At 36.9% G+C, this 24,888-nt stretch overlaps 1 protein-coding gene across 1 annotated transcript in view; it reads right to left on the reverse strand.

Moving 5' to 3' along the window:
• Positions 1-12,855: 12,855 nt before the first annotated feature.
• Positions 12,856-24,888, reverse strand: part of UBA6 (ubiquitin like modifier activating enzyme 6) — a 56,041-nt gene continuing 44,008 nt past the window's right edge. The window contains exons 28-33 of the mRNA XM_040967548.1: positions 22,851-22,968; positions 20,471-20,664; positions 19,200-19,327; positions 18,284-18,371; positions 17,414-17,508; positions 12,856-14,623 (exon numbers count right to left, since the gene is read on the reverse strand). Of these exons, the coding sequence (XP_040823482.1) occupies positions 14,488-14,623; positions 17,414-17,508; positions 18,284-18,371; positions 19,200-19,327; positions 20,471-20,664; positions 22,851-22,968 (759 nt within the window). The 3' untranslated portion in view covers positions 12,856-14,487. The remainder of the gene's footprint in view (positions 14,624-17,413; positions 17,509-18,283; positions 18,372-19,199; positions 19,328-20,470; positions 20,665-22,850; positions 22,969-24,888) is intronic.

Here is a 24,888-nt window from a genome sequence, read left to right on the forward strand (position 1 = left end):
GTCCAGTTTGACATAAGATAAGTTGTAGTTTTGCTATTGGGGTCTATAAGTTTCTTATGTATTTTGAAGATTAATTTTATGGAGATTCTTAAGATTACTTTGTTAATGGATTCTAGTTAATTATAAATTCAAATCACAATTTGTATAATTTAAATTACTGTAGGCTTGCTAATTTATGAATCAGAACATAGTCTTTGTAAAATGTCCTATGCAAACACTGTGAAAGTATGTACTGTATTGTTGGCTGATGTGTTAAATAAGTTGGTATGTTGTTCATACTTGCTGATTTTATTTTCCTTTTCGAATATTTTTACGAAAGATGTAAATATTGAAAGACAGAACAACTCATAGAGGAAGTCAGGAACAGACAGATTTATCTTTTCTCTCTTGGAGACAGAGACAGGCACGCACACACCCTATGGGGTGGGGAATAAAAGAGATCTTCATCCACTACCGTTCACTACCCAAACAACTGCAGCAGCTAGGGCTGGGCTAGGCTGAAGCCAGGGACCTGGAACTCCACCCATGTTTCCCGTTTGGGTGGAAGGGCCCACACTCTTGGGCATCTTCTGCGGCTTCTTCAGATGCACGAGCAGGAAGCTGGCTAGGAGGTGGAAGAGTGGGAACCTAAAGCAGCACTCCAATTGGCACTGTTAGTGTCACAAGCAGCAGCTGAACCCACTGTGCAATACTCATGTGCTTTTTAAAATTCTACATATTTATGGTGTATTGTGTAATTCTGATAAATGTATAATGTCCAATTAGGGTAAATGTGTTAATCTTTTAGCTGTTTCTTTACAATGAAAACATAACAAAATCTTGATTTTTTTTCAAATAAATTACAGTGAGTTAGTATTCTATTTTTATTGTGCCACCAAACTCCAGAATTTCTTTCTTCTGCCTAATCATAACCTAGCACCCATCAACCAACGATTTCAATCCCTCCTTTTCCAGCCTTGGGTAACAAAATATATTTTTAACTTCCATGAGGTCACCTTATGATCCCCAGTTCTATCCATGCTTTTACAGGTGATTCTTTGTTCCTGTTGTACCAAAATATTATTCCATTGTGTGTACTCACCACCTTTTATTTATACATCAGTTGACGGGCGCTCTGGTTGTTTCCATTTCCTGGCCATAGTGAATCATCCTGAAAACACAGAAGTCCAGCTGGCTGTCTGACAGGTGGATTTCATTTCCCTTATATTTACATGCAGAAATGGGAATGCTGAAAAATATGGTAGCTCTTTTTTTTAAGTAATTTTTTAGAAATCATCACACCACTCTCCACAATAATTATTATTTTTGCTCAATGTTTTCTGGAGCTCTGTTATTAGGGTAGATTTCAGTTACATAGTGGTTTAGAGCATATATTTTCTATATTGGTTTCTGTGATTAGGAGTCGAGACCAGACATAATTGGTTCTTTAAGGTTGCAATCTAAGTATTGTTGTTAGTACTAGGCTCTCATCTAAGAGATGACTGAAGAAGGATTCATTTGCAAAGTTATTCAGATTGTTGGTAGGACTTATTTCCTTGCAGCTGTAGGGATACCAGCTGGCTTCTTCAAGACAAGGCAGCATCTCTCAGATTTAAAAACGTGGGTGTGCTAAGCAAACATGCAGCAGGATTTTATACACACACATTACATCATCATGGTGTTGAAATTATTGCATCATCTTTGTCCATAGTACACTGGGTAAGGACAAGTTATAGATGAGACTTACACAATGCATGATTATCAATAAATGGAAATCATGTGGGTCCCTTTAAGTTATGACCACCACGAAGAAAGCAAACTTTTAGAATTTTATATCTTCTTGGTGATTGATCTATTTTTCCATGTTTTTCACTAATATTAATATTTGAATATCAATGTACCCACTCCAACATCCTTTTGTTAATGATACATATTTACTTTCAATCCATTTCTTTATCTGTTTCTATTTAAACTAGGTTTCTTGCAGAGAATATGCTGTTAATTCTTAATTTTAAATCCAATCTGAAAATCCTTTACCTTTAGTATGACATTGCCTAATGTTGGATTTGTGTCTTAATAGTTTACTACTGATTTCTTGTCACCCACATTCTCCCGTCCGCCTCCCTGGGCCATGAGGATGCTTTTGAGTATTACATTTTATTTATTATGCATTATGTATAATGATTGTTTTAGAAATTACAGCATTAAAATTAGCCCTTTTCAAATCTACTTACAGTTAATATTTTTACTGCTCTAATGACTAGATTTGTAATCCTTTTCTCCTCTTTGCTGGAGCCATCACATGAATTATATTTACATTTAGTAAAAATCATTATGAATGGTGTTATACTTGCTTTTATTTGAAATAAAGTCCATTTTAACATGGGCATTTACTATTCCTGTTGATCTTTTTACAAATTCAGGCTTTCTGTGGAATTGGAATCATTTCTTTATAACCCAAAGAACTGAGCCATTAAACAATTAACATATTTTAGTTCTCATTATGAAATTCAGTTTGTACAGGACTTTTCTTTCAGAACATCTTTTAATTCATTTCAATGCTTTCATGAATGCCCCATGGAGCATAACAGGTTTAAGATTTTGTTATTTCACTTGTTTTCTGTGTTTGTTTTTCTCCATTAGAATCGACTGCATTTCATAGGCTCTTTGTCTAACAAGTAACGTTGGGCTGCATATTGGACATACTGAATATCATGTTGTAAGCTTCTGTGTTACACTGAAATGCTCTTGATTTTTAAGCCCAAGAAATCGCCCTGATTAGGCCAAACCAGTTGTGTTTGACTTTCTGTGGGAAACTTTCCTAGTACTAGTTAACATTTCAAAAAGAAAGAGAAAAAAAGCATGTATCTTGGGGTTTCCTTGGCTAGAAAATACTTTTCTGAGAGTTTTGGGTGCAAATGCTGCCACCCCTGCAGACTTAACTAGTGACTTCCTTAGTGACCACCTAACAGGCATGGCCAGGAAAGAACAAACACAGAAAGAAAGGAGGAAAAGATCCACTACTGATGGAAAGTATCAATGATTTCAGAGAAATCCGGACAACTAACGGCCACGTGGCTGAACTGATTCAATGTGCCTGATAATCAGAAATCATCACTCAACCTCCCCCTTTCCCTGCATTTCAGACATTTTGGTTCCAGGATCAGTGATTGACATAAACAGATGGATTTAGAGAGTCACGGGGACTAGGACTTCAAATAATCAGTAACCTCTGTAGAGTAAAACGAAAAAGATGGAAAGCAAATTTGGAAGAATGAATGGGAAGGGAAACAGGATTTTTAAGCAAACCTGTTGTATTGTGGGATTGTTTCAGGAATTGGGACTCAGAGCTGGTTGTGCACAATAGAACTTCAGCTGCAGAAGAGCAATTGTAAAACATCCTACGGTTCAAACCTATCCATGTGGAAAAAGCGAACATGTTTACAATACAATACTACCAAAAAGAAAATGAAATTCTCTGACTTTGTTAACCCATGTAAACATTGAGTTTTCTCTTTGATCACCAGAGGGCAAGAGCAATGATGGAACCCCAATGGTTAAAAGATATTTCCTGAATTTAACTTTCTCAACTTTAGAAATTACAAGTTTAAACCAAAACCACTTCAAAATGCAGTAAAGTAACTGGTAAAAACTAAGGGGAAGAAAAAATATTACCTAGAGAAAAAATTTATTAAGGAACAAAGAGAAAATTAAAATGGATATTCATTTTATTACTACCCAATATTTATTATATATATCATCAATATTCAAGGCATAAGCAGGACATTCAACTCCTGTTTGAAATAGGCAATCACCTTGTTCCCTGATATTAATAACTTAATTTTCTTCATTCACAATTTCTAGGCCAATAACCCATAGAAGATGAGAAGTTGAAGAAAATACACATTGAATGAAATATACAATCTATTTTCATACCTTCTATTTTTTGTCCTCTGTTCTCCTGATCTTTTCCACATTCACTGTAACATAATCGCATCAGAGCGGGCAGCAGTGAGAGTTCCACTGGGTTCTCATCTTCTGTGTTGAGACCAGGGTTGACTTTCAGCCTCCCGCCTACCGTCCCCGGCCCAGAACAGGGCGCTGTCAGAATTTATGGACTGAATTAGCTGATGTGACTGCTAACAAACAACTATTTTAACAAAGCACTGATTTCTTAGCCTCAGACTATACCTATTTTATCAAAACCTGAGATTTTATTTCCATATTTTATAAAAAACAATTTCTAAAATTCAATATGGGGGAATCACTTATATAATGACTTAAAAATGAAAAGATGTATTTTATATTCTACTCCTGGTTCTCACTACTTGGCTGTTTGGCTTCTTTGGTTTCTTCATCTGAAAAATAAATATGTTAGCATGGATTCTTAAGATTTTCTCAGCTCCAACATCTCATGGAGGACACACACAGATGAAAAACACCAACTGAGATGTTAAGATGGCCATCTCTAGATAAAGGAGAGAGCTCTCAGAAATAAAATTAACCTGACACCTTGATCTTGGACTCCTTGCTTCTAAAACCATGAGGAAATAATTTGCTGTCGTTTACAGTCTGTGGTATCAATGAATTAGACAACAAATGCAATGAGGTATCTGGGATATTTGAAAATACGTAGAGCTCCAACATTTCCTCAGATTTATTAATTTAGAATCTTGGGGGGCATTTAGAAATCTGCTTTTAGGGTACACAATATAGATAATGCCTATACACAATAAAGTTTGAAAATAATTTCTTGAAGATATACTGATATTGAGATTTAATGAAACATATAAATATAACAAACATATAAATTATTGTATGACATTATTTTCCCCCAAAGAATTTTAAATACAGCAACACAGGAACCTTTAAAGAAAATACAGCAATACAGGAACCTTTAAGAAACAAATTTGTGAGAACTGGCAAGGGAAAATGGCTTATTTTAAATAAAGTGAAAAGGAACGGAGAAGGGAAACAGACATCAAAGCCTGCGTTGACCGAGATAGTGTAGCAGAACACCAGCATGCAGCAGGGTGAAACAACGCCAAGAGCAGCACAAACACGTCAGAAACTGAAATTAGCAAAGCTTATTAACAGCCCTGGCAGCTATAAAAATAAACACACCAGAATGTAGCTGCAGATAACCAAAAGCTACAGAACATCATCTTTTAAAAGAACCAAATAGAACATCTATAATTGAAAAATGCAACTGCAATAAAATCCACAATGGATGGATGTAAGATAAGCAGATAAACAGTTGAAGAGGCCAATTAACTAGAATATGGGTTAGCAAAAATTAGATTAAACTGCAAAATATAGAGGAGTAAGATGTGAACACAAAGGACATAATGAGGTCTGCCATATTTGATGAAAATCACTCTCGGAGAAAACAGAATGAGAGAGAAGCTGAGAATTTCCCACAACTAACCAAAAGCAGTTTCAGAATCAAGGAGCTTAAGAACAAAATGCAAAGGGAGTGGTCTGTGAGTATATAAAGATATACAGAAATCTTACAGAATTAAAAAAATCAGAGCACATAACATAAAAATTAAGACAATAGAAACAAAATGCATGACCATAATAATGGCCTAAATATTCTAATAAAAACAAAAATTATCATATTGTATATAAAAACACATCCAACCCAAGCTCTATGCTTGATTAGTTTTTCATCAGTATCAGTAAATATTGGAGGCAGCTAAATTAAAAAACAAAAAGAGTTTATTTCGCTAACAGCTCTGTGGGCTCAAAGTCCAAATGGCCTGGCACAGGTTTAGGCTATTCCAAGAAGCCCATGATGAATGTCAAACCACTTGCATTGCAAGGATTGCATGTATGCAGAAAGCAGTGACAGGGAGTGTGGGATGAAATACTGTCTTTACAACAATTCTAGATAGAACTCAAATGGTCACACAAATACCTTAGGACCCATGTCCTCAAGATGCCACTCCCCCAGGAAGGGCCACTTTGCAGACCAAGCCCTAGACACATGGGCACTTGGGTCCCTTCAACATCCAAACCACAGCAGTGCTGTCTTCTTGACAAACATACAAGAGATCAGTAAAAGTAAATGGGTAGAAACATTGTATAAAAATATCAACCCAAATATTAATCACAGAGAAAATACACTTTAAGGTAAAACACATTGCAGAGATAAATTTCATAGTAACAAGGCACAATTCACTAAGGAAAACAAAACTTAAAAATTTATATTCACTTGAAAATGTAATTTCAAAGTATACAAGAAAAAAGGGCCAATCAAAATAATTTTTTTTCAAGATTTATTTTTATTATTTATTTATTGGAAAGGAGGATATACAGAGAGGAGAGACAGAGAGGAAGATCTTCTGTCCAATGATTCACTCCCCAAGTGAGCGCAACGGCCGATGCTATGCCGATCCGAAGCCAGGAGCCTCTTCTGGGTCTCCCACGCGGGTGCAGGGTCCCAAAGCTTTGGGCCGTCCTCCACTGCTTTCCCGGGCCACAGGCAGGGAGCTGGATGGGAAGCGGGGCTGCCGGGGATAGAACTGGCGCCCATATGGGATCCCGGGCGTGCAAGGCGAGGACCTTTAACCACTTGCACCACCGCGCCGGGCCCAATCAAAATAATTTTTAACACACCTCTTCCAGTAACTGACAAAACAGTCATATTAAAAATCAGTAAGGATTGAGCCCAGCACAATAGGCTAGAGGCTAAAGTCCTTGCCTTGCATGTGACAGGATACCATATGAGCACCAGTTCTAATCCTGTAATCCCTACTTCCCATCCAGCTCTCTGCTTGTGGCCTGGAAAAGCAGTTGAGGACGGCCCAAAGCTTTGGGACCCTGCACGCACGTGGGAGACCCAAATGAAGCTTCAGGCTCCTGGCTTCGTATTGGCATAGCTCTGACCGTTGTGGCCAGTTGGGGAGTGACTCAATGGACAAAAGATCTTCCTGTCTCTCCTCCTCTCTGTATATCTGACTTTGTAATAAAAATGAACCTTTTAAAAAAATTCCTAAGGATGCAGATGGCTGTAAGAACAATAACCTCGGTCTTCAAAGGCATGTATAGTACACAAGCATTATAATCTATAGTGTTATAAAGTGAAATTTCAAAGGATTAAAATCAGAAAGATATTTAAATCCTAACCAAAATTCACTTAAACTGCAAATCAAGATAAAGTATTAGAAAGGCTCAATGCTAAAAAATGATTTAAAAAAACCTCAAGACTCGAAGGGGGAATTATAATGAAAATCTGAGGTATTTCAGTGGATACCAACACCATATATCAGAATTTGTGGGACATGGTTACAATGGTAATAGAGTAACATCTCATAATCATATGGAGATGATTTTTATTCACATGTTGTACAGGAAACAAGTTGAAAATAAATGAGATAATCTACCTTATGAGGAACAGAAAGCTACGAACAGTAAAACAAAAAAACTCCCCCAAACAGAAAAAAGTTATGACAAAGGCAGAAAATAGAGGGAGAACAAACAAACATGCAAAAATGTCAGCAAAGTAGTATTTGGTGGGGTAGGCATTGTATTGTTGGGGTCAACATGCCATGAGGTCTGGCATCCTCTCCTGGAGCTTCTGTGTCTCAGTCCTCCTTGGCATCCCGCCTCCAGTTCCTGATGACACGCCCCCACGAGGCAGGTGACGGCTGACACAGGTACGAAATCTCGACAGAATTCCCAGCTTTGGCCTGGACCAGCCCCCTTTCTGTAGGATAGCTGTGTAGAGAATCAGCAGAGAAAAGATCTATTTTCCTGTTTCTCAAATAAAGTGATAATAATCTTTTAGAAGATTGGTAAAAAATGAAAAATCTGGATCTAAGAAAATAAAACTGTCCCTGTTTGAAATTAGCAATGAAGAAAATCTATAAAAGCACAAATAATTTCAAGACTCATTAGCAAGTTGAATAAGTTTCTAGATATAAAAACAGTACAAAGAAATCAACTATACTCACATATAATTAGCAGGTAGTTAGGAAATAATATAGACCAAGTAATTTGGCTTAACATTTTCTCTTGTGATTATTTCAAAAGGCTGGAGAAAATATGTATATTTTTGAAAATATACAAAAACACCAGAGATTTAGTGAACAGTCAACAAGCTAACATTTAAAAGACAAGAAATTTTTTTAAAAAAAGGAACCTATGGGGAGGGGTTGGGGGAACCCCAGAGCCTATGAAATGGTGTCATAAAATGAAATGTAACAACAGCAACAAAAAACAAGCCTTTCAATTGGGACTACAGTATCCTGGAAGAAGCTACACATTGCAAGAAACCACTGAGAAGCTGAGCAGAACTTACGGTTAGAGATTGAAAAGCTGAATCTAGGGCCAATCAAGAGGTATGGGCCCTGGTAACACTAACAGATACTTTATAATTTTGAAGGGAGAGCAGGTGTGGACAGCTAAGAGTACTAGTACAGTAAATAGTGATTCACATAGATGGCAGAGAAAAAAAAAACACCTTGGTCTTTGAACTTGCATCAATATTGTCCTTAATTTGGGCGTGTACTTGATGGAGCAGTTAGGATGCCTGTGTCATGCACGACGGCCTGCGTTGGATGCCCCAGCTTTGCTCCTCACTCCAGCTTCTTGCTAATGGAGCTGCTGAGTAGCAGTCATGGTTCAGTTGCCTGGGCTCCTGGATTGAGTGGGCTCCCAGCTTTAGTTTGAGGATATTGCAGGCAGTCAGGGAGTAAATGAGCAAAGAGGCGCTCTCTCTCCAGTGTATGTGTTCCTCAAAACCCAGATAATCAACCAACTTATTAACACACTATGATACTAAATCATTGGAGGCCAGGTAGAGATCTTGTAGAAGAAATAAAAAAACTGAATGAAAATAACATATTCAACATTATATTTTTTCTACAGTTTCCTAGACACAAAACAGACATTAAGAGTGGAAACTAGAAAAAAACAAAGAAAAAGAAAATAAAAAAACATGCACAGGAGGGTTTTAGATTTGGGGGTTAATAGACATGGGTTATAAAATAATTATCCCTTTTATTTTCAAGGAAAGTTGAAAGTTTTTCAAGTTGAAAAACTAGCAAGACATTTGAAAACTGTAGAGTATCAAGTTTGTATGTTTGCAATTAGAAACCTGAGAATTAAAAATCAGGTAAAGATAAGTAAGATACAGAACTTAAAGAGGATTTTTTTTTTTTTTGTCAAATATGAAGAAGGAGCATGGGGAGTGGGTGGCAAAGCAGCCTAATTTTCTGCCTAATTCTCTACCTATATGGACTCCAGTTCTGATCCAGCTTCCTGCTAATGGACTGGAACAGCAGCAGAGGATGGCTCAAGGCCTTACCTCCCCTTTCCCCTGTGGGACACATGCAAGAAGCAGCATTTGGGGAGTGAACCAGCATATGGAAGACCTCTTTCTCCTCCCATTCTGTAATAAATACATCCTTTTTTAAAGGAATAAAAATTCAGAGACAGACACATGAATAAACTCCAGTGCATTTTGGATGCACTACTAAAAGGGAAAAAAGACTTCTCAATAAATGAGAAGTGAGGTACCCCTCACATACACAAAATTTATTCTTCATTAATTCAACTTTAATGTGTAGGGTAAAACTAAAGCTTTCAGAACATAACACAGTTGAGTATCTTCATGATGACAAAGTAGGGAATGATTTAAGCACTTTGAACACTTTTAAACATCTAACAATTAACAAACTCTTATAAAATCAAAGAGTGAAAAGTTGTAAGATATTTTTAACTACATAGACAACAAAACACAAGATTTGTAAGGATATTTTTTCAATCAACAAGGAAGCAAACAACGAACGCAACCAAAATATGGGTAACAAATTTGACAAAACATTCTATAAAGAAAGCTGACGTCACCAACAAGGTATTCAACCTTGCTGGAAATTAAGGAAATGCAGAGTGAAATAATTTTTATAATTTTAAAATTTTTGATATTTACATAGTTGATCAGGGTGGAAAGTATTGAGGGTTAGGGGAAAGTGGGTGTGACCACTGCCTCCAATCTGTTTCCTCCTCCTGTTTCTGGGGAAAGTGGGTAGAAAAGGGGGAGAAGCAGCACCCACCCAGGAATTCTCAGTACCTGGAGATGGGGAATGGCCACCCGCTATGATCCCAGAGTCCCCAATGTGCAGCTTGATTTGAGGGTTCTGCTTAAGTAATTTCATTAGTTATAAAATGCTCTTGATCTCTCTGATCCAAGGATGAGGAAATATTTCCAAGGCCCATTGGCTGACAGTACACCTTAGAGTCTCCATTCATCCAGATATTTGCTGTCAATGCTTGGCTGGAGTAGTTGATCAATTCGTTTTGTCGCCCTTCCTCTGCTATTGTACCAGATGCCCTCTGCAGGCGCTAATGGGCTGCCACATCTTTTTCCATGTGCATTTGGGCATGTTATCCACTGCTCTGTCTTCTCCACAAGGGGGCCCATCTCTGACACGTGCACTCTACAGTCAGTCCACCAATTCTACAATTCCCCACGGTTTGATTTCTGAGTCTAGCAATTCAGTTGGGATCCCCATAGAGACCTCACCTGAGGTGATCCCAAACCTGACTCCTGTGTGTGCTTGTCAGTACAATGTCTGGTTCAATCCCTCACCCACATCAGCCTATGCACACATTGGTAATTGCAACTGTTGGGTCAGTTCTGTCTCCAGCCCCATTTCTTACGCAAATCAATGGATGCCACAGACCAAACTAACCCAGCCCACTACACACTTGGCCTTCACATACACCAGCGGGAATTGCAGCCTAGTCAGAGCAACCTCCAATATGCTGCACCCAGACCCAGTTCTCCTGCTCACCAGAAGATAGTGGCCCAGCAGAGGAGCCCACACCCTCCCACCAGGCTTGCACCCCTCCCCATGGATCTCACGTGTGCTGGTGGGTGTTGCAGTCTAGTCTGGCAAGGCCCACCTCACCTCAGAATTTACTGGTGGTTTCTGTAACCTGGTTGGCCTGTCTATGCCCAATTCCAGCTCACGCTGGTGGGTGCATGCAGAGTGAAATTTCAATAAGATATACCAGATTTGGAAAAATTTTAAAAATCTATGAATACCAAAAAACAGAGAAACAGACCATCTGTAATTCTTAGGAAAATTTTTCTAATTATCTAACTAAATTCAATATATAAATAGCTTATGACAAATCAATTTAAATCCTATATTATTTGCCCTAAAGGACAAATAAAATCATTTTCATTATGAGATTGCAATTATTCTAGATTAAAATAATCTCAAATTGTGCATAGTCAATACAAAGAATAAAAAAAAACTGGGATATATTAAACTGAGGTCAATCATACATCAAGGATGATGAATGAAGTACAGCTATAAGCAACACAGATGGACCACACATTGCAGCAAGAAGGAGCCACAAAACAATGTGGCATAATTCATTTACATAGAGTTAAAAGTAGGAAAAATGTAAACTGTATGTTTAGGTATGCATATATAGTTGGCAGCGAGATAAAAACAAGGAGCTAGCTATCACAAAAGGTAGGTCAGTGGTTATTACTCAACAGTGTGTGGTGGGAGGTTGGCAATGGGAAGGGACTGCGGCAGGATTTTCTAGCCTGCTGTCAATAATCGTGTTACTGTGAGTGCTGGTTACTTAAGAAGCTACTTAAAAAAAATAAACCTTCAATCAGATGTTTTAAATTTTATGTACTTTTGAAAGTATACATTCCTCAAAATTAAAAAGATAGAAAGAAAATGACCAGAAGTTATTTATACACAATTTGATTCCCAAGATCTCAACTTCCTAATTATGGTTTTTAAATTTTTGGAAAATCAAATAGTTATACTTAGTTTATACAAAGTGAATAGATGTTTGAGTCACAATGAATTCATGGTTATAATTACCATGGTTGAAAGAGTTGGGGCAAGAAGACATTTTTTTCCCTTAAAATATCAAGCTAATGTTTGCCTTTCTGTTTTCACTTTACCAATTATAAAATAGGACTCCAAACACAAAACTTGTGGAAAAAGGAATTAAAAAGATGTTTATTTTTGTGCATTAAATTTTGGAAGCCATAGTTTTTCATACTATACAATTACCATGATCTTTCTGAAGCCCCTGCATATGCATGGGATTGCAAAGTTTCTTCCTGTATGAATATAAACTTTTAATTCTGGTTTCTATAAACTTCTTGAAGTATTTTTATGTAATCATTTTTGCCCTGTTACAGCCCAGAGTGTGCTATAATAGGTAAAAATAAAAATATTCACCTACTTGCCTCCAGGTTGTACCACTGAGACAATTCATGAGGAATTCATTGAACATACTTTTCTGCTTTAAACTGTAAAAGGGAACAGACTGTGAAATCACCTACTAGTAGTCTGGTACAAGACTTCTGAGTACTTCTGACCTGTTTTAACAGTTTCCAGGAGCCAAAAGCACTTATAGTAATGTCCCTCTATACCCAGTGAAGGGTATCCCTGACTGCAAAAAGAGGAAAACTAGAAAACACCATAATATAACTACTCACAAAATGAAGAACAGAATCAGAATTTCTCATTTTAACTATGGAACATGACTTAAAACAACAGCCTCAAAAAGCCTAATTTATTTCTAGTAAATAAAAAACTTTGGATAAAAAAATCAATTTTTTTTTTTGTATTGGTATTTTAGTGACCGCGTGGAATAGAAATAAAGAACTACATTCATTAACTTCACCGTGGATTTTCAGCTTCATAAAACTAAATGGATGAGGGAATGACAAAATGGTTGTAGAATTAATCACAAACTTTCTGATGTTGTTATATTTGCTAATACACAGCTGTCTATAGATAAGAGCATGGTCTAAATTCAAAAACATGTGGAGTCTTACACAAAATTAAGCTATTAGAACAGACTTGAGGACTGTTGAATGGCTATCTTGAAAATGTCAGTTTATTGTAAAACAGCACAAAACAAAGGGAAATGGAAAAATCCTACCCTTTAAAGTTCTAAGGTAAATAGCCTTGATATTCCTGGCTTCAATTTAATGTAACTTAAATTACCAACTTGAGATATGCACAATAGTAGAGGGTAGAATATTGTGAACCCAAACTAATGGCTGATTTCCCACACACATGCTAAACATAGAACACCTTTTAATTATATAAATTCACCCTTCCCTCCCAAGTGTATTTTCCCTACTGGATGATAAATCAAAAACAATTTGTTTAAACTATTTTTAGATGGAAAGCATACAGTATAAAAAGACACCAAACTGGACTAACAGTGATATGAATATTTTTTAATCAAATAATCTAAATACAGTGTGAACAATGTAGGAGAAAGAGGGAAATGACTCCCTGAGGGTATAAAATGTAAACTACTTTAGAATGCACGACAGACTTATTAACAAAAGAATCACACTTGTCTTCACTGAGCTTATACTGTTATATATTCTTTAGATAAATTTTTAACAAATGCACTTTCATGAACATGTGCAATAACTTATATCAGAAGACTCTCAGTGAAGACCTACAAAATAAATTGTAATCTTTGTAAACTCCCTTTCTGGGAATGGGGAATAAAATAACATGCTCTCCTTAGAATGAAATTATTAAATCAGCCTTTTCTGTCCATTAGGCTGCTGGAAAAAAAAATTACTCTACCAGATTTTGCAATGAGTTTTTAGTTTCAATTTTTCATCTGTTTCTAAGGATATTCCATTTATAAAACTTCTTAGAATCTTACCAGGTATGACACTCAGGCTTAGGTTTAAGGTTCCAAATAAATAAAGCTGCCACATTAGAAGGCATGTAGAACCACACGATTAGCCATGGTCATCTACTCACAGTAATGGATTCTTTAGGAGGGCTGTTCAGTCTGTATAATACTGTTAATGTTTAGTCCAAATTAATGTGTGTCATTTGACCAATTGCAAGCTCATTACTCTGCTGCTTGCAACAAAAAATTTTTGATTTCTTGGAGATAGTGACACTACCAACTCCCATTAAATTAGCAGAGGTAACAGGACAGAAAACCGTAAATACAATTTTAAATGTCAACTCTCACTGACCACTTCTCTTCTGACCACTATTAAGCACTCGAAGCTTAACTGGATGAGAGGCACAGGGTACCACACTATTAGGTTAGAAAAATGGGTATGAAACATGAACAAAAAAGAAATTCATACAGTGAGACTTTTTGGATGGTTGCATACATTACTTTCAACTTCTTGATCCTTATCACTTCTGGTCATAAATAAATATTTTTTCCTTCTTTTCATCTGTAGAAGTTATAATACAAAGTTGCTTGTAATCATTAAAAAAGTGGTATTCCAGTTCAGAGTTGCTTGTGATCACAGTCATTTGTGAGGCATCAGTAAAGTGTCCATTAATGCTCCAAAATGTTTAACCAGTTCTTTATAACAGCTTCCTATTGATGTTCCCCTTGAATTAAGGCTTCATGAAAAAGAAATCCATAGCATCAGAGCTAACTGTTTTGTTGTGAGTTTCTGAATTAAACACATTGTCTCCAAAATCAAGTAGTCCAGGAATAACTTTAAGACAATTATTAATCAGTGTCATGACCGAAGTAGTATCTTACTGGAGGTCCTGGCAAATCTTCATCTCCATCAGTGTCTGGGGCAAATGACACTGTAAGATCCACATATTTCTTCTCAGTAGATGGTTTCACAAGTTTATGCATTCTAGAGAAAATAGCATTGATGATTATTTTGGCAAATTCTGTAAAATGAAGATTTGCTATGAAATGACTTTAACATGATTTTTTTTTAAAGATTTGCTTTTATTAGAAAAGCAGAAATACAGAGAAGGGAATACACAGAGAAAGATCTTCTGTCCACTGAATCACTCCCCAAGTGGCTACAACAGCCAGACCCAAGTTGATCTGAAGTCAGAAGTCGGGAACTACTTCCAGGTCTCCCATGTGAAAGGCTTTGGGCTGTCATTGACTGCTTTCCCAGGCTACAGGTAGGAAGCTGGATGGGAAGTGGAGCAGCCAGGACATGATCTGATGCCCAAATGGGATCGTGGCACAGGAAAGGTAAGGATTTAGGTACTAGGCTATTGTGCTAGGCCTTTAGATAATCTTTACTAATAATTGCACTGTATTATCATGCTTTCACACACTCATTTTTCTTTCTAAAAGGTCTGAATTCAAGCTATTCATTTACCTCGCAGTGAATCAGTCTGAACTGACAGTAGTGATAAAGGATTAAAGATTACCATTCTGCCAAAATATTTCTCAAAATATGAAATGATTAAAAAATCATTCTTTTATAATCCCTGAAATGTTCAGAGGCATCATAAATTCTAAGCAGTTATCAGTAAAGCAAGGTAGATGAGCAAATCTTAAAAAAATATAAGCTTTAAAGGGACCTGCATGATGGTTCAACTGCAAGTGCCTGTACCTCCGTTGGCCACTGGTTTGTCTCCCAGCTGTCCCACTTCCCCTCTAGCTTCCTGATCACAGCCAGGGCAAGCAGTGGAGGACAGCCTAAAGCCTGGGGACCCTGACCCACGTGGGCAGTTTGGAAGAGGCTCTGGGCTCCCTGCTTTGGACTGACTCAGCTTTGGCCATTGTGGCCACATGGAAAGTAAACCAGTAGATGGAAGATCTTTTTCTCTGTTTCTCTTTCTTTGTAGATCTGCCTTTCCAAAAAAAAAAAAAAAAAAAAAACCAAAAAACAAAAAAACCAAAAACAAACAAACAAGCAAAATATATATATAGCTATATGTGTGTGTGTGTGGCTAGACACATTGTGACACATTCTACAAATCTTTACATATTACAAAGATATTTTATTCCGTATGCATTTGTTCATTCTTTATTATTCAATCTTTACATTATCTGTAAGCGATTTCTAATTTTGACTTCCCAAATAGACCACATATGCTCTTCAACTGCTTGTTAGAACTTCCTTTTGCCTTCAATAATCTATCTTCAAAGGTAGTTCAAGTGAAAATCTATTCTGAACTACACATTTGAGTTAGTATACCAAAAGTGTTCTACAAAACTTCTTATTTTGACATTATTTATCTAATATTGTAATGATTAACATGTAAACTTTCCTTCACAGAGCATGACACTGTTGAGAGCAGTACCACTGGAAAATGAAATACTTGGTACCATCACACTGCTAGTTTGTAGTATCATTTTTGTGCTCAACAATCATGGGAACAATTACACCACTTGTGGACAGGAAATAAATTTCACAAAGTACTCTAGACGACAAAAGAAGAACATGGGAATGGAACGGAAGTCAGTCCTTCCTACTAATAAGTCCAGGCAATTCACTGCAACCTCACTAACAGAAATGCTTAGTTACTGAATGCAGTCAGTGAGAATGCACTCAATTTACTAAAATGAGAAGTATCATTCACAAACATATCATTCTGGAGGTTTTCAATACTGGTTACCCTCTCCAAAGAGTTTTTGATAATTATCTGCACTAAATTTAAACTCTACTTATCCATATACTTTTCAACTGCACATTCTTTTTATCTAGGTAGCATACAATAAAGAGTCTAAAAACTATTAAATTTATCCAAAACACACTTAAGGATACTAATAAAACAACTTACGGAAGCCATTAAGGAGTGAGAAGTAGAAAAGGATTTGAGAGGAGTAATTGGAACCATATCATTATCACTAATGTCTTGAAGACCAATGTAACTATTATTTTTTTGGTTCTCTTTCTTCAAATATCACCTTACCTGGTTGGACTGTGAAAGGCAGAGGGAACACCAAGACTACCAACACAAGGTAACAACTCTCACATTTTCATTTCCATTTGTTCATTTCTCTGCAGTATTTAATCACTATCTGCTGTACGAGCACGTAGTTACATAAAATCTTAAAGGATGAAAGGTCAGCCCCAGCACGGTGGCTAAAGTCCTTGCCTTGAACGTGCCAGGATCCCATATGGGCGCTGGTTCTAATTCTGGCAGCTCCACTTCCCATCCAGCTCCCTGATTGTGGCCTAGGAAAGCAGTCGAGGATGGTCCAAAGGGACCCTGCATTGGCATGGGAGACCTGGAGGAAGTTCCTGGCTCCTGGTTTTGGATTGGCACAGCACTGGCCGTTGTGGCCACTTGGGGAGTGAATCAGTGGATGGAAGATCTTTCTCTCTGTCTCTCCTCCTCTCTGTATATCTGACTTTCCACTAAAAATAAATAATTCTTAAAAAAGAAAAAGGAGGAAAGTTCTTTATCTTGCTTATTGTTGCATCCCTAATGCTAAGAGCAGTATTTGACACAGTAGCTGATGAGCTGGTTCTGGGCTGTAATAAAATTCACGCATATTGAAATTCTGTGACTCTTTCAAGATGGCCTGACATAATCACTGCCTTTATTCATAACTACACAAGAATAATTCTTTTATCTGAATTTAATAACTTCTATAATTAATTTTCCAATGTGTGTCCAGATTAAATTTCAATTTTGGGAATATTGTGCACATAACTAATAATACTTACGTTAATTTCAATCTTTTTGCGTGACCGGGCATAACAGGAACATAAAGCATTTTGACTCCCTGAACCACCATAGTTGGTTCAATGCCATACTTCTCCTTAAATATTCAAAAGGGAAACAATCAAATCCTCACAGAATCAGAAACATGTTTTATGACCAGCAAAGAGAGCCTACATTTACTAAATATTATAATCCTCACGGTATGGATTTAAAAAACTGCAACAGTCCTCTCCAACCCAGAGTTTGAATTCTGAAGATCAAAGTATACCAAATGGAAAATTTCAGAAGTAAATAATCTATGTTTTAGATTGTGTGCTGTTTTGAATAGTGTAGTGGATTTCATGCCGTCCCATTCCCTCTCACAAATTATCCCTGTGTTCAGCACATCTGCATTGTATTTTCTGCTCTAGTAGCAGCATCTGAGTTATTAGATTGACTGCTGTGATAGCACAACGCTTTTGTTCAAGAAACCCCCAATTTATTAACAGTGGCACCAAATCTCAAGAGTTATGATTTAAAGAAAAAAAAAGCCATAAAGTTAATTTAAGTGAAAAGGTGAAAGGTTTAAGGTAAGAAAAAACACATGTCTAAAATCTATAGCACAGTAAGGAGAGAATATATTCACTTAACTTTTGTAACTGTTATGCTTTATTATTAGTTTTTTGCTGTGCTTTTCACCATGCTCAATTTATAGATTAAGCTTCATAGGAATGTATGAATAGAAAAATAACAGCGCGTAGATGATTTGGTGGTGGTAATTTCAAACATTTACTGTGGTTCTTGTGACATAAACCCACAGACAAAGCGGCACTAATGTAAACAGAAACCAGATTCAAACCCTCTAACAACACAAGACAATAAATATATCTCACTTTGACTGCGTTTATGAAATCCAATAGAGTAAAATCTTCTTTTCCATGCACAGTCCATCTGTCCCAAATTGTAAATGATATCCCATTTCTATAATAGAAAAATATTCACAGCACATTTGTTATTTCCATTAGCAATATTTTAAACACTCATATTCTGAGATTAAATACTGTTATTTAATCTAAAATTAATGTGGGCAGAAGGGGACAATACAACTTCTAAAATATTTCATAATTTAATTCCTCAACACATAGACAACAATTTTTATTAGTACTTTATTACCCGTTCAGTGTTTCAATAGTGACACAGCGTGTTCTCTCTTTAAATGGCTGGGTTTTACTGTATGGTTCCCCTAGTCCCCCATTACTAATATGTACAGATTTTATAATGCCCAAATGAACATCTCACACACACACAGTATGTGAAAATTTGTAATGTAATGGTACGTTTGTCTTAAAGACAATTCTGTTTCATACTCTCATTAGTTTCATATGCAGATGCTTGCTTTCCCATATCCCTGTTAAGACTCTCTTCCTAACAGCTCCAAAAGTTTATGATCGTTTCAAATCTATAAAGTGGGAAGTACAGGTACACAAAATTGCTTTCTTTGCTTTTTCACAAGCTTCCAGATTTTGATTCTGAATATTGTGATTCATCTAGAGTTATCTTCTAATTTTTCTTGGTTAGTTGAACAGAGATAAACCATAAAATCAGTGTGGTGAAGTGTTGTGAACATTCTGTGGGTAGCTTAACTCAGGAATGCTTCATTAAGCAAAGGCTAGATTTAGCTTTAAAGTGATAGCAAGGATTTACCTTTACAGAAAAAAGGAGAGGTACGCCAGTGTTTTTCTCTCTTAAAATGGAAACTATCTTTTATCTCATTCTCATTATACAGGAGAAACAGACCTTCAAACATACCTGATTTCAGTTTTCCTCACTTCAGATGTCTCTGTAAACACTAGAATTGGAATGGCTAGATTTAGAAAACAATTTTTGTAAGCATCAAATGGATAGCCACCAGCCACTTTGATCATCTCCAAGGTAACCTAGATAAAGGAAATAACTTGAGTATATAAATAGTATAAAAATATTAACTGGGTCTATTATGTTTTTTCAAATTCTTAATCACTTCCTATACGACTGATTATTCATTCCAATTAATGGTCCTTATAATTTCAAACACAAAATGATAAGTGATAAACAAAGTTATCTAAAAGCATTAATTTGACCATGTTATATCCTAGCACACACCAGAACTCAAAAAAAAAGGCAGTTTCTAAGTGCAGCCAAGTACATATCTGAAGAGTAACTTTGGAGTAAGGCATAATAGGATGTAATAACTGTGGCTATACTAAAGCTTTTTAGTCATTAAAATGAGGTTCTCTTAAAAGAATGAAGGTTATATTTCAACAAAAACAGAATTCTCATGCTCTAGTTACTTCTCCGATACCTGCAATGGTCAGATAGGCTAGGCTCAAGATGGAAGCCAGCAACTCTATCAGGTCTCCCAGTGGGTGTGACAGGAACCCAGTTACATGAGCCGTGACGTATGATTTACAGGATCTGCATCAGCAGGAAGCTAGAGCTAGCACTAGAGCTGGGTACCCAACTCAGGTCTCTGATGAGATGGCCAATGCCTAACACTGAGTTTATTTTTTAAAGGTTTATTGTATTTTTACCTGAAAGAAAGTTACAGAGAGGGAGAGAGAATTCTTCCACCTGCTGGTTCATTCCCCAAATGGCTGCAACGTTCAGAGTTGAGCTGACTGAAACCAGGAGCTTCTTCTTAGTCTCCCACTTGGGTACAGGGTCCCAAGAACTTGCCAAGAACTTGAGCCATCCTTTGCTGCTTTCCCAGGCCATAAGCTGGGAGCTGAACTAAAAGTGCAGCAGCCAGGATACAAATTGGTGCCTATATGGGCTGCTGGTAGTACAAGTGGAGGCTTAATTTACTATACCTTGGCACTGGCTGTGGTACTTATTATTTGCCAAAATGTTTACGTACTTGGAAATCTCAAAACATCTATTACTATGTTTTTAGCTTTATTTTGAAAATTTAAATTATAACATCCAATATTTATCCCTCCAACTCTAAGAGCTTTAAGTAATTACTTAGAGTTGGTACCACTGGAGATGGGAAAATGGACAATGAAAAAGGCATACTTGTATTTCAACTATCATAAACTTACCAAGCCAGAAACTGCTGCAGTAGAAGTTGCTATGGCAGGTATAATTTTCCCAGCTATGCGCTTAGTTTTGAAACGGTCAGCTGGTTCAATGTTATACATTTTGGCACGGAGATTGGAGGCAGCTGTGATGAAATCTACGTGTCCATTACTATCATCATCCTTTTCAAATGAAAGCACTGTCATCTGAAGGTCACCTGATGACAACGAGAACAAAGTTCCCTAGTATGCAGCAAAGGTTTTGCTAGCTGAAAGGCTATGTCAATTCACTTTTTTTTTTTTAAATGTTTATATTTCATGACATAGTTCCATAGGCTCAGGGATTTCCCCTCTTAGCCTTCCTCACTGTTTTCCCCCATATTATGGTGAGTTCACTACTTAAGATTTTGTGTTATGGCTTAAACTTTTTTCAATCATTTTAATTATTCCCATTCCACCAGAGTTATATATATATTTTTGGACAAACATGCAGTAAGTGCATATATTCATCAGGTACAATGCTATTTCAATCATTTCTACAGCACCTGATCAGCGTTTACTGATCAGATCATGGTGACTGGCATTTCCATTTCCAATCATTTATGTTTGAAGCCTTTGATCTCACTCATCTAGTTCTTCATATCTAGCAGGTCATTATAAACTACAGTCATATCAGTATGCTATGGAATATGAGAACACATTTTTCCACTATTATACATTTAGACTGACATTTCTTAAAAAAAAAAAAAATTCAAAAATTATTGGTACACTCCACTGGTACACTCCCCAGTGCAACAGTCAGGCCCCCTCCAGGAGGATGGAACTAATCTGATCTCTCCTAAAGGCAGCAGGGATCCAAGCACCTGAGCTAACATTTGCTGCTTCTCTGGGAATCCAATAGAAGCTGGAATTGGAAACAGCTGGAACTCAACCCTAAGTACTTTGCTACGAGTTGTGTGTGTTCCAAGCAGCACATTCACCCCATGCTTCCTTTTCATGTTTTTAAATGACTAAAATATATATATATATATGTGTAAAATCTGGGCGGGCAGTTGAAGATATGGAAGGATATCAAAACGACAGCATCACTGCTACTAAAAATTAGAGTAACTTTCATTTGAAAGGAACTCTTCAGGAGTTAGTATTATGGTATAATGAGAAGCTGCTACATGCAATGCCAGAACCCGACAGGCACCAGTTTAAGCCCTGGCTGCTTCACTTCCTACCCAGCTCTCTGCTAATGAGCCTGGGAAAACCAGCAGCTAATGTCCCAAGCGTCTGGGTCTCTGTGTACCCATTTGGGGATGCAGAGGAAGCTCCTGTGGCCACTGGGCAGTGAGAGTGGACGGATGATCTCTGTCTCTCTTTGTGCATTTTAAATGATTCTTACACACACACACACAACATTTCAAATAGCAAAGCTGGAAGCTTACATATTGTATATCTGCATTATGTGAAATTCAGCACTATTCAAAATTGTATTCCAGAAAGCCTACTCTGAACCATTTTCTCTGACAACTAATAGGCTGATCAAATATGTAGCTTTCCAAAAAGATTTCTGCACCAGTGGTTCCAAAAATTATTCTAGATGTTTTATAGATTCCTGACTAAATTTATAAATCATTGACTTGAATAACAAAAAGATAGTATAAAATGGTAAGTGAATTTTTAAAGAACTAAAAGTGCAGTTATTCCATAAAGATGATTAATCAAGGATGTATAGAAGTCAGTTTGCTTTTGATGGAGAAGACAACCTCAGCTTTTTTTTTAATTTAAAAGAGTTTACTTATTTCCATTTTATCTATGAGGCAGAAACTGCGATCTCACAACTGGTTCACTCTAAATTCAGAACAACCAAGATCTGTGTGAGCTGAAAGTAGCAGCCAAGAGCTCCTTGTGGTTCTCCCATTTGAGTGACAGAATCCAACTACCTCAGCTGTCACATCTGTGGCCTCCCAAGGGTATGCATGTCACACAGCCTAAGGGAAAGTGGGGGTAGAACCTCAATTTGATACAGATAATTGTGTCTCCAGCAGCAGCTTAACCTACCCTGCCAACTCTAGGCTCTGTAGTTCTTAAACTTAACCTGATTTAACAGGTTCTGTCTAAAATTAGTCTCCATAAGGTTCCCAGCACACTGCATATTTATGTTCTTAAAAGCAGCTACCGTCACACTTTTCGAGATGTGCTCATTATCTGAAGGAATAGAACAATCAAAACAGCAACCAAGTAGTTAATGTTATTTGTAGAATTGCATTTCAACTTTTGCAGCTAAGGCAATGGTAGAAAAATCAAGTAAATGACCAACATAATTGCTATTTAATTCCACCTGCTTTTTGGTGTAGAGCTCAGTGAAAATGGTCATTTATTCAGTTCAAACCTTTTTTATAAATACTTTTCTTACTTTTGGTAGCTTCATTGGATGAAATAGCCTTTTGCAGTTGAAAAACAGCATTTCTCTCATCTTCACTGCTAACAGGAACATTTTCTGGTTTCCTTGCTGATTCATCTGTCTGAACAACCTTCAAATAAACATATTTATTTATGTTACCACATTCTGCATCAAAATCTGGTTATCATTTGCTTTAATCAAACAGATTAAAACGGAAAAAACATTTTCTCCACATATTTTAATCAGACTGTTAATAATCATTATGATCCAGTATATTTTAGATTTTCCTTCAGTAACTGGCATATTTGTATATACATTTGTCCACCTATAAACACCTGCATGGAAACACTATGATAATCCCAACATATCTAGAACAATTTTTTAAAAAAGAAATTTAAGTTATAGAAGACTATTGAAATTACTAGGTTAACAATATACTTCCACATTGAAAATACAAAATGGAATACATAGTTTAATGCAAGTATTATCAAAGAAAACTACTTTTCAAACTGTGTTAAAAATATTGAACTGCTTATAAGATCCAAGTCACTACAGATTGCTTTCATTTTTAAGATTTATTTATTTTTATAGCAAAGGTGGATTTACAGAGAGAAGGAGAGACACAAAGACATTCTGTCTGCTGGTTTACTCCCAAAGTTGCCACAATGGCTGGAGCTGAGCCGATATGAAGCAAAGAGCCAGGAGCCTCTTGTGGGTCTCCCATGTGGGTGTGCAGGGCGCCAAGGTTTTGGGCCATCCTTGAGTGTTTTCCCAGGCCTAAACAGGGAGCTGGTTGGGTAGCAGGGTGGCTGGGACATGAACCGGTGCCCATATGGGATCCCAGATGTGCAAGGTGAGGATTGATTTAGCCACTAAGCTATCGCAAAGCGCCACAGATTACCTTTTAAAATTCTTTACTAGAATGGTTAGTATGGAAGAAAAAATTATGATTCTGATAAATCCAATTTATTTTTTAAATTTAAATTTTATTTATTTGAAAAGCAGAGAGACAAACAGAAAATCTCTCTTCCTTTGGTTCACTCAAATGCCTTACAGTGGGTCAGGCTGAAATCCTAGAAACCAGAAATGCAAACTCACTGTTCATCAGACTATTCTGAATAACAATTATTTCATATATCTTTAATCTAACTCCTTTCATTTCACCATCTCCTTTTCTCTAAGCTACTAAAATTATCTCGCTTGTGAAAAAAATCTTTTCTGATTTTCCCTTTCATTCTCAATTTCAATCCCGTGGCAATTTTCCCAGGGCTTTAGTAATATATGTACACTCCAATCTTTTAGTAACACTTCCTTGCTGCCTTCTATTTCATTCCCTCCAATCCACTGTCTTTCTTTCATTCGCTTGTGGTGAAAATTTCCTGATTGCACTCTCAGGTCCTGCACAGTCACTAACAGCCAGTTATCCTTCTGAGTTAGATGTGGCACTCGTCTGCTTAAAACCCTTTAGTAGAGTCCTATCAGAGTAAAGAGCAGAGCACTTAAAACCCCCAAAACACATTACATTTTGCTGTGCATTCCTCTCCTTGTACATTCTCCCCATGAAGCAGTTGTTTGGTCCACAGTTAAGACACAGCTTGAGACCCCCGCATCCCATAAAGCAATGCCTGGCTTGAGTCAGGCTACTGTAATTCTGATCCAATTTTTGCTAATGTACACTCTGGGGGGGGGTGCAGAAGATTTTAGTATTTGGGTCCCTTCCACTGACATGGGAAACGGGGGCTAATCTGGGATCCTGGCTTCATTCTCCCAAGTCCTTGATTTGAGAATTTGAGTAGTATACCAGAAGATGAAAGATCTCTGTATGTCTTTCAAATAAATTAGAAAAGTCATACATACCACAAAAGTCTTTTAGGCCATTCCCTGCACTAGTCCTGCTGCCCGCAGTAGTCTTTCTCTAGGGACCAGGACGGTCATTCCACACTTCTGTTTTCAGGAGAAGGGCCTTCCCCTTGCTTCTCATATCAAAGGACACCAGCTCCATCACTATTTTTTCCTTATCACTTACATGTATATCACATCGTTGTATACT

The sequence above is a fragment of the Ochotona curzoniae genome, unplaced genomic scaffold (genome assembly GCF_017591425.1).
Source record: "Ochotona curzoniae isolate NIBS_2020 unplaced genomic scaffold, NIBS_Ocur_1.0 scaffold_4506, whole genome shotgun sequence".
NCBI classification, from domain to species: Eukaryota; Metazoa; Chordata; class Mammalia; order Lagomorpha; family Ochotonidae; genus Ochotona; species Ochotona curzoniae.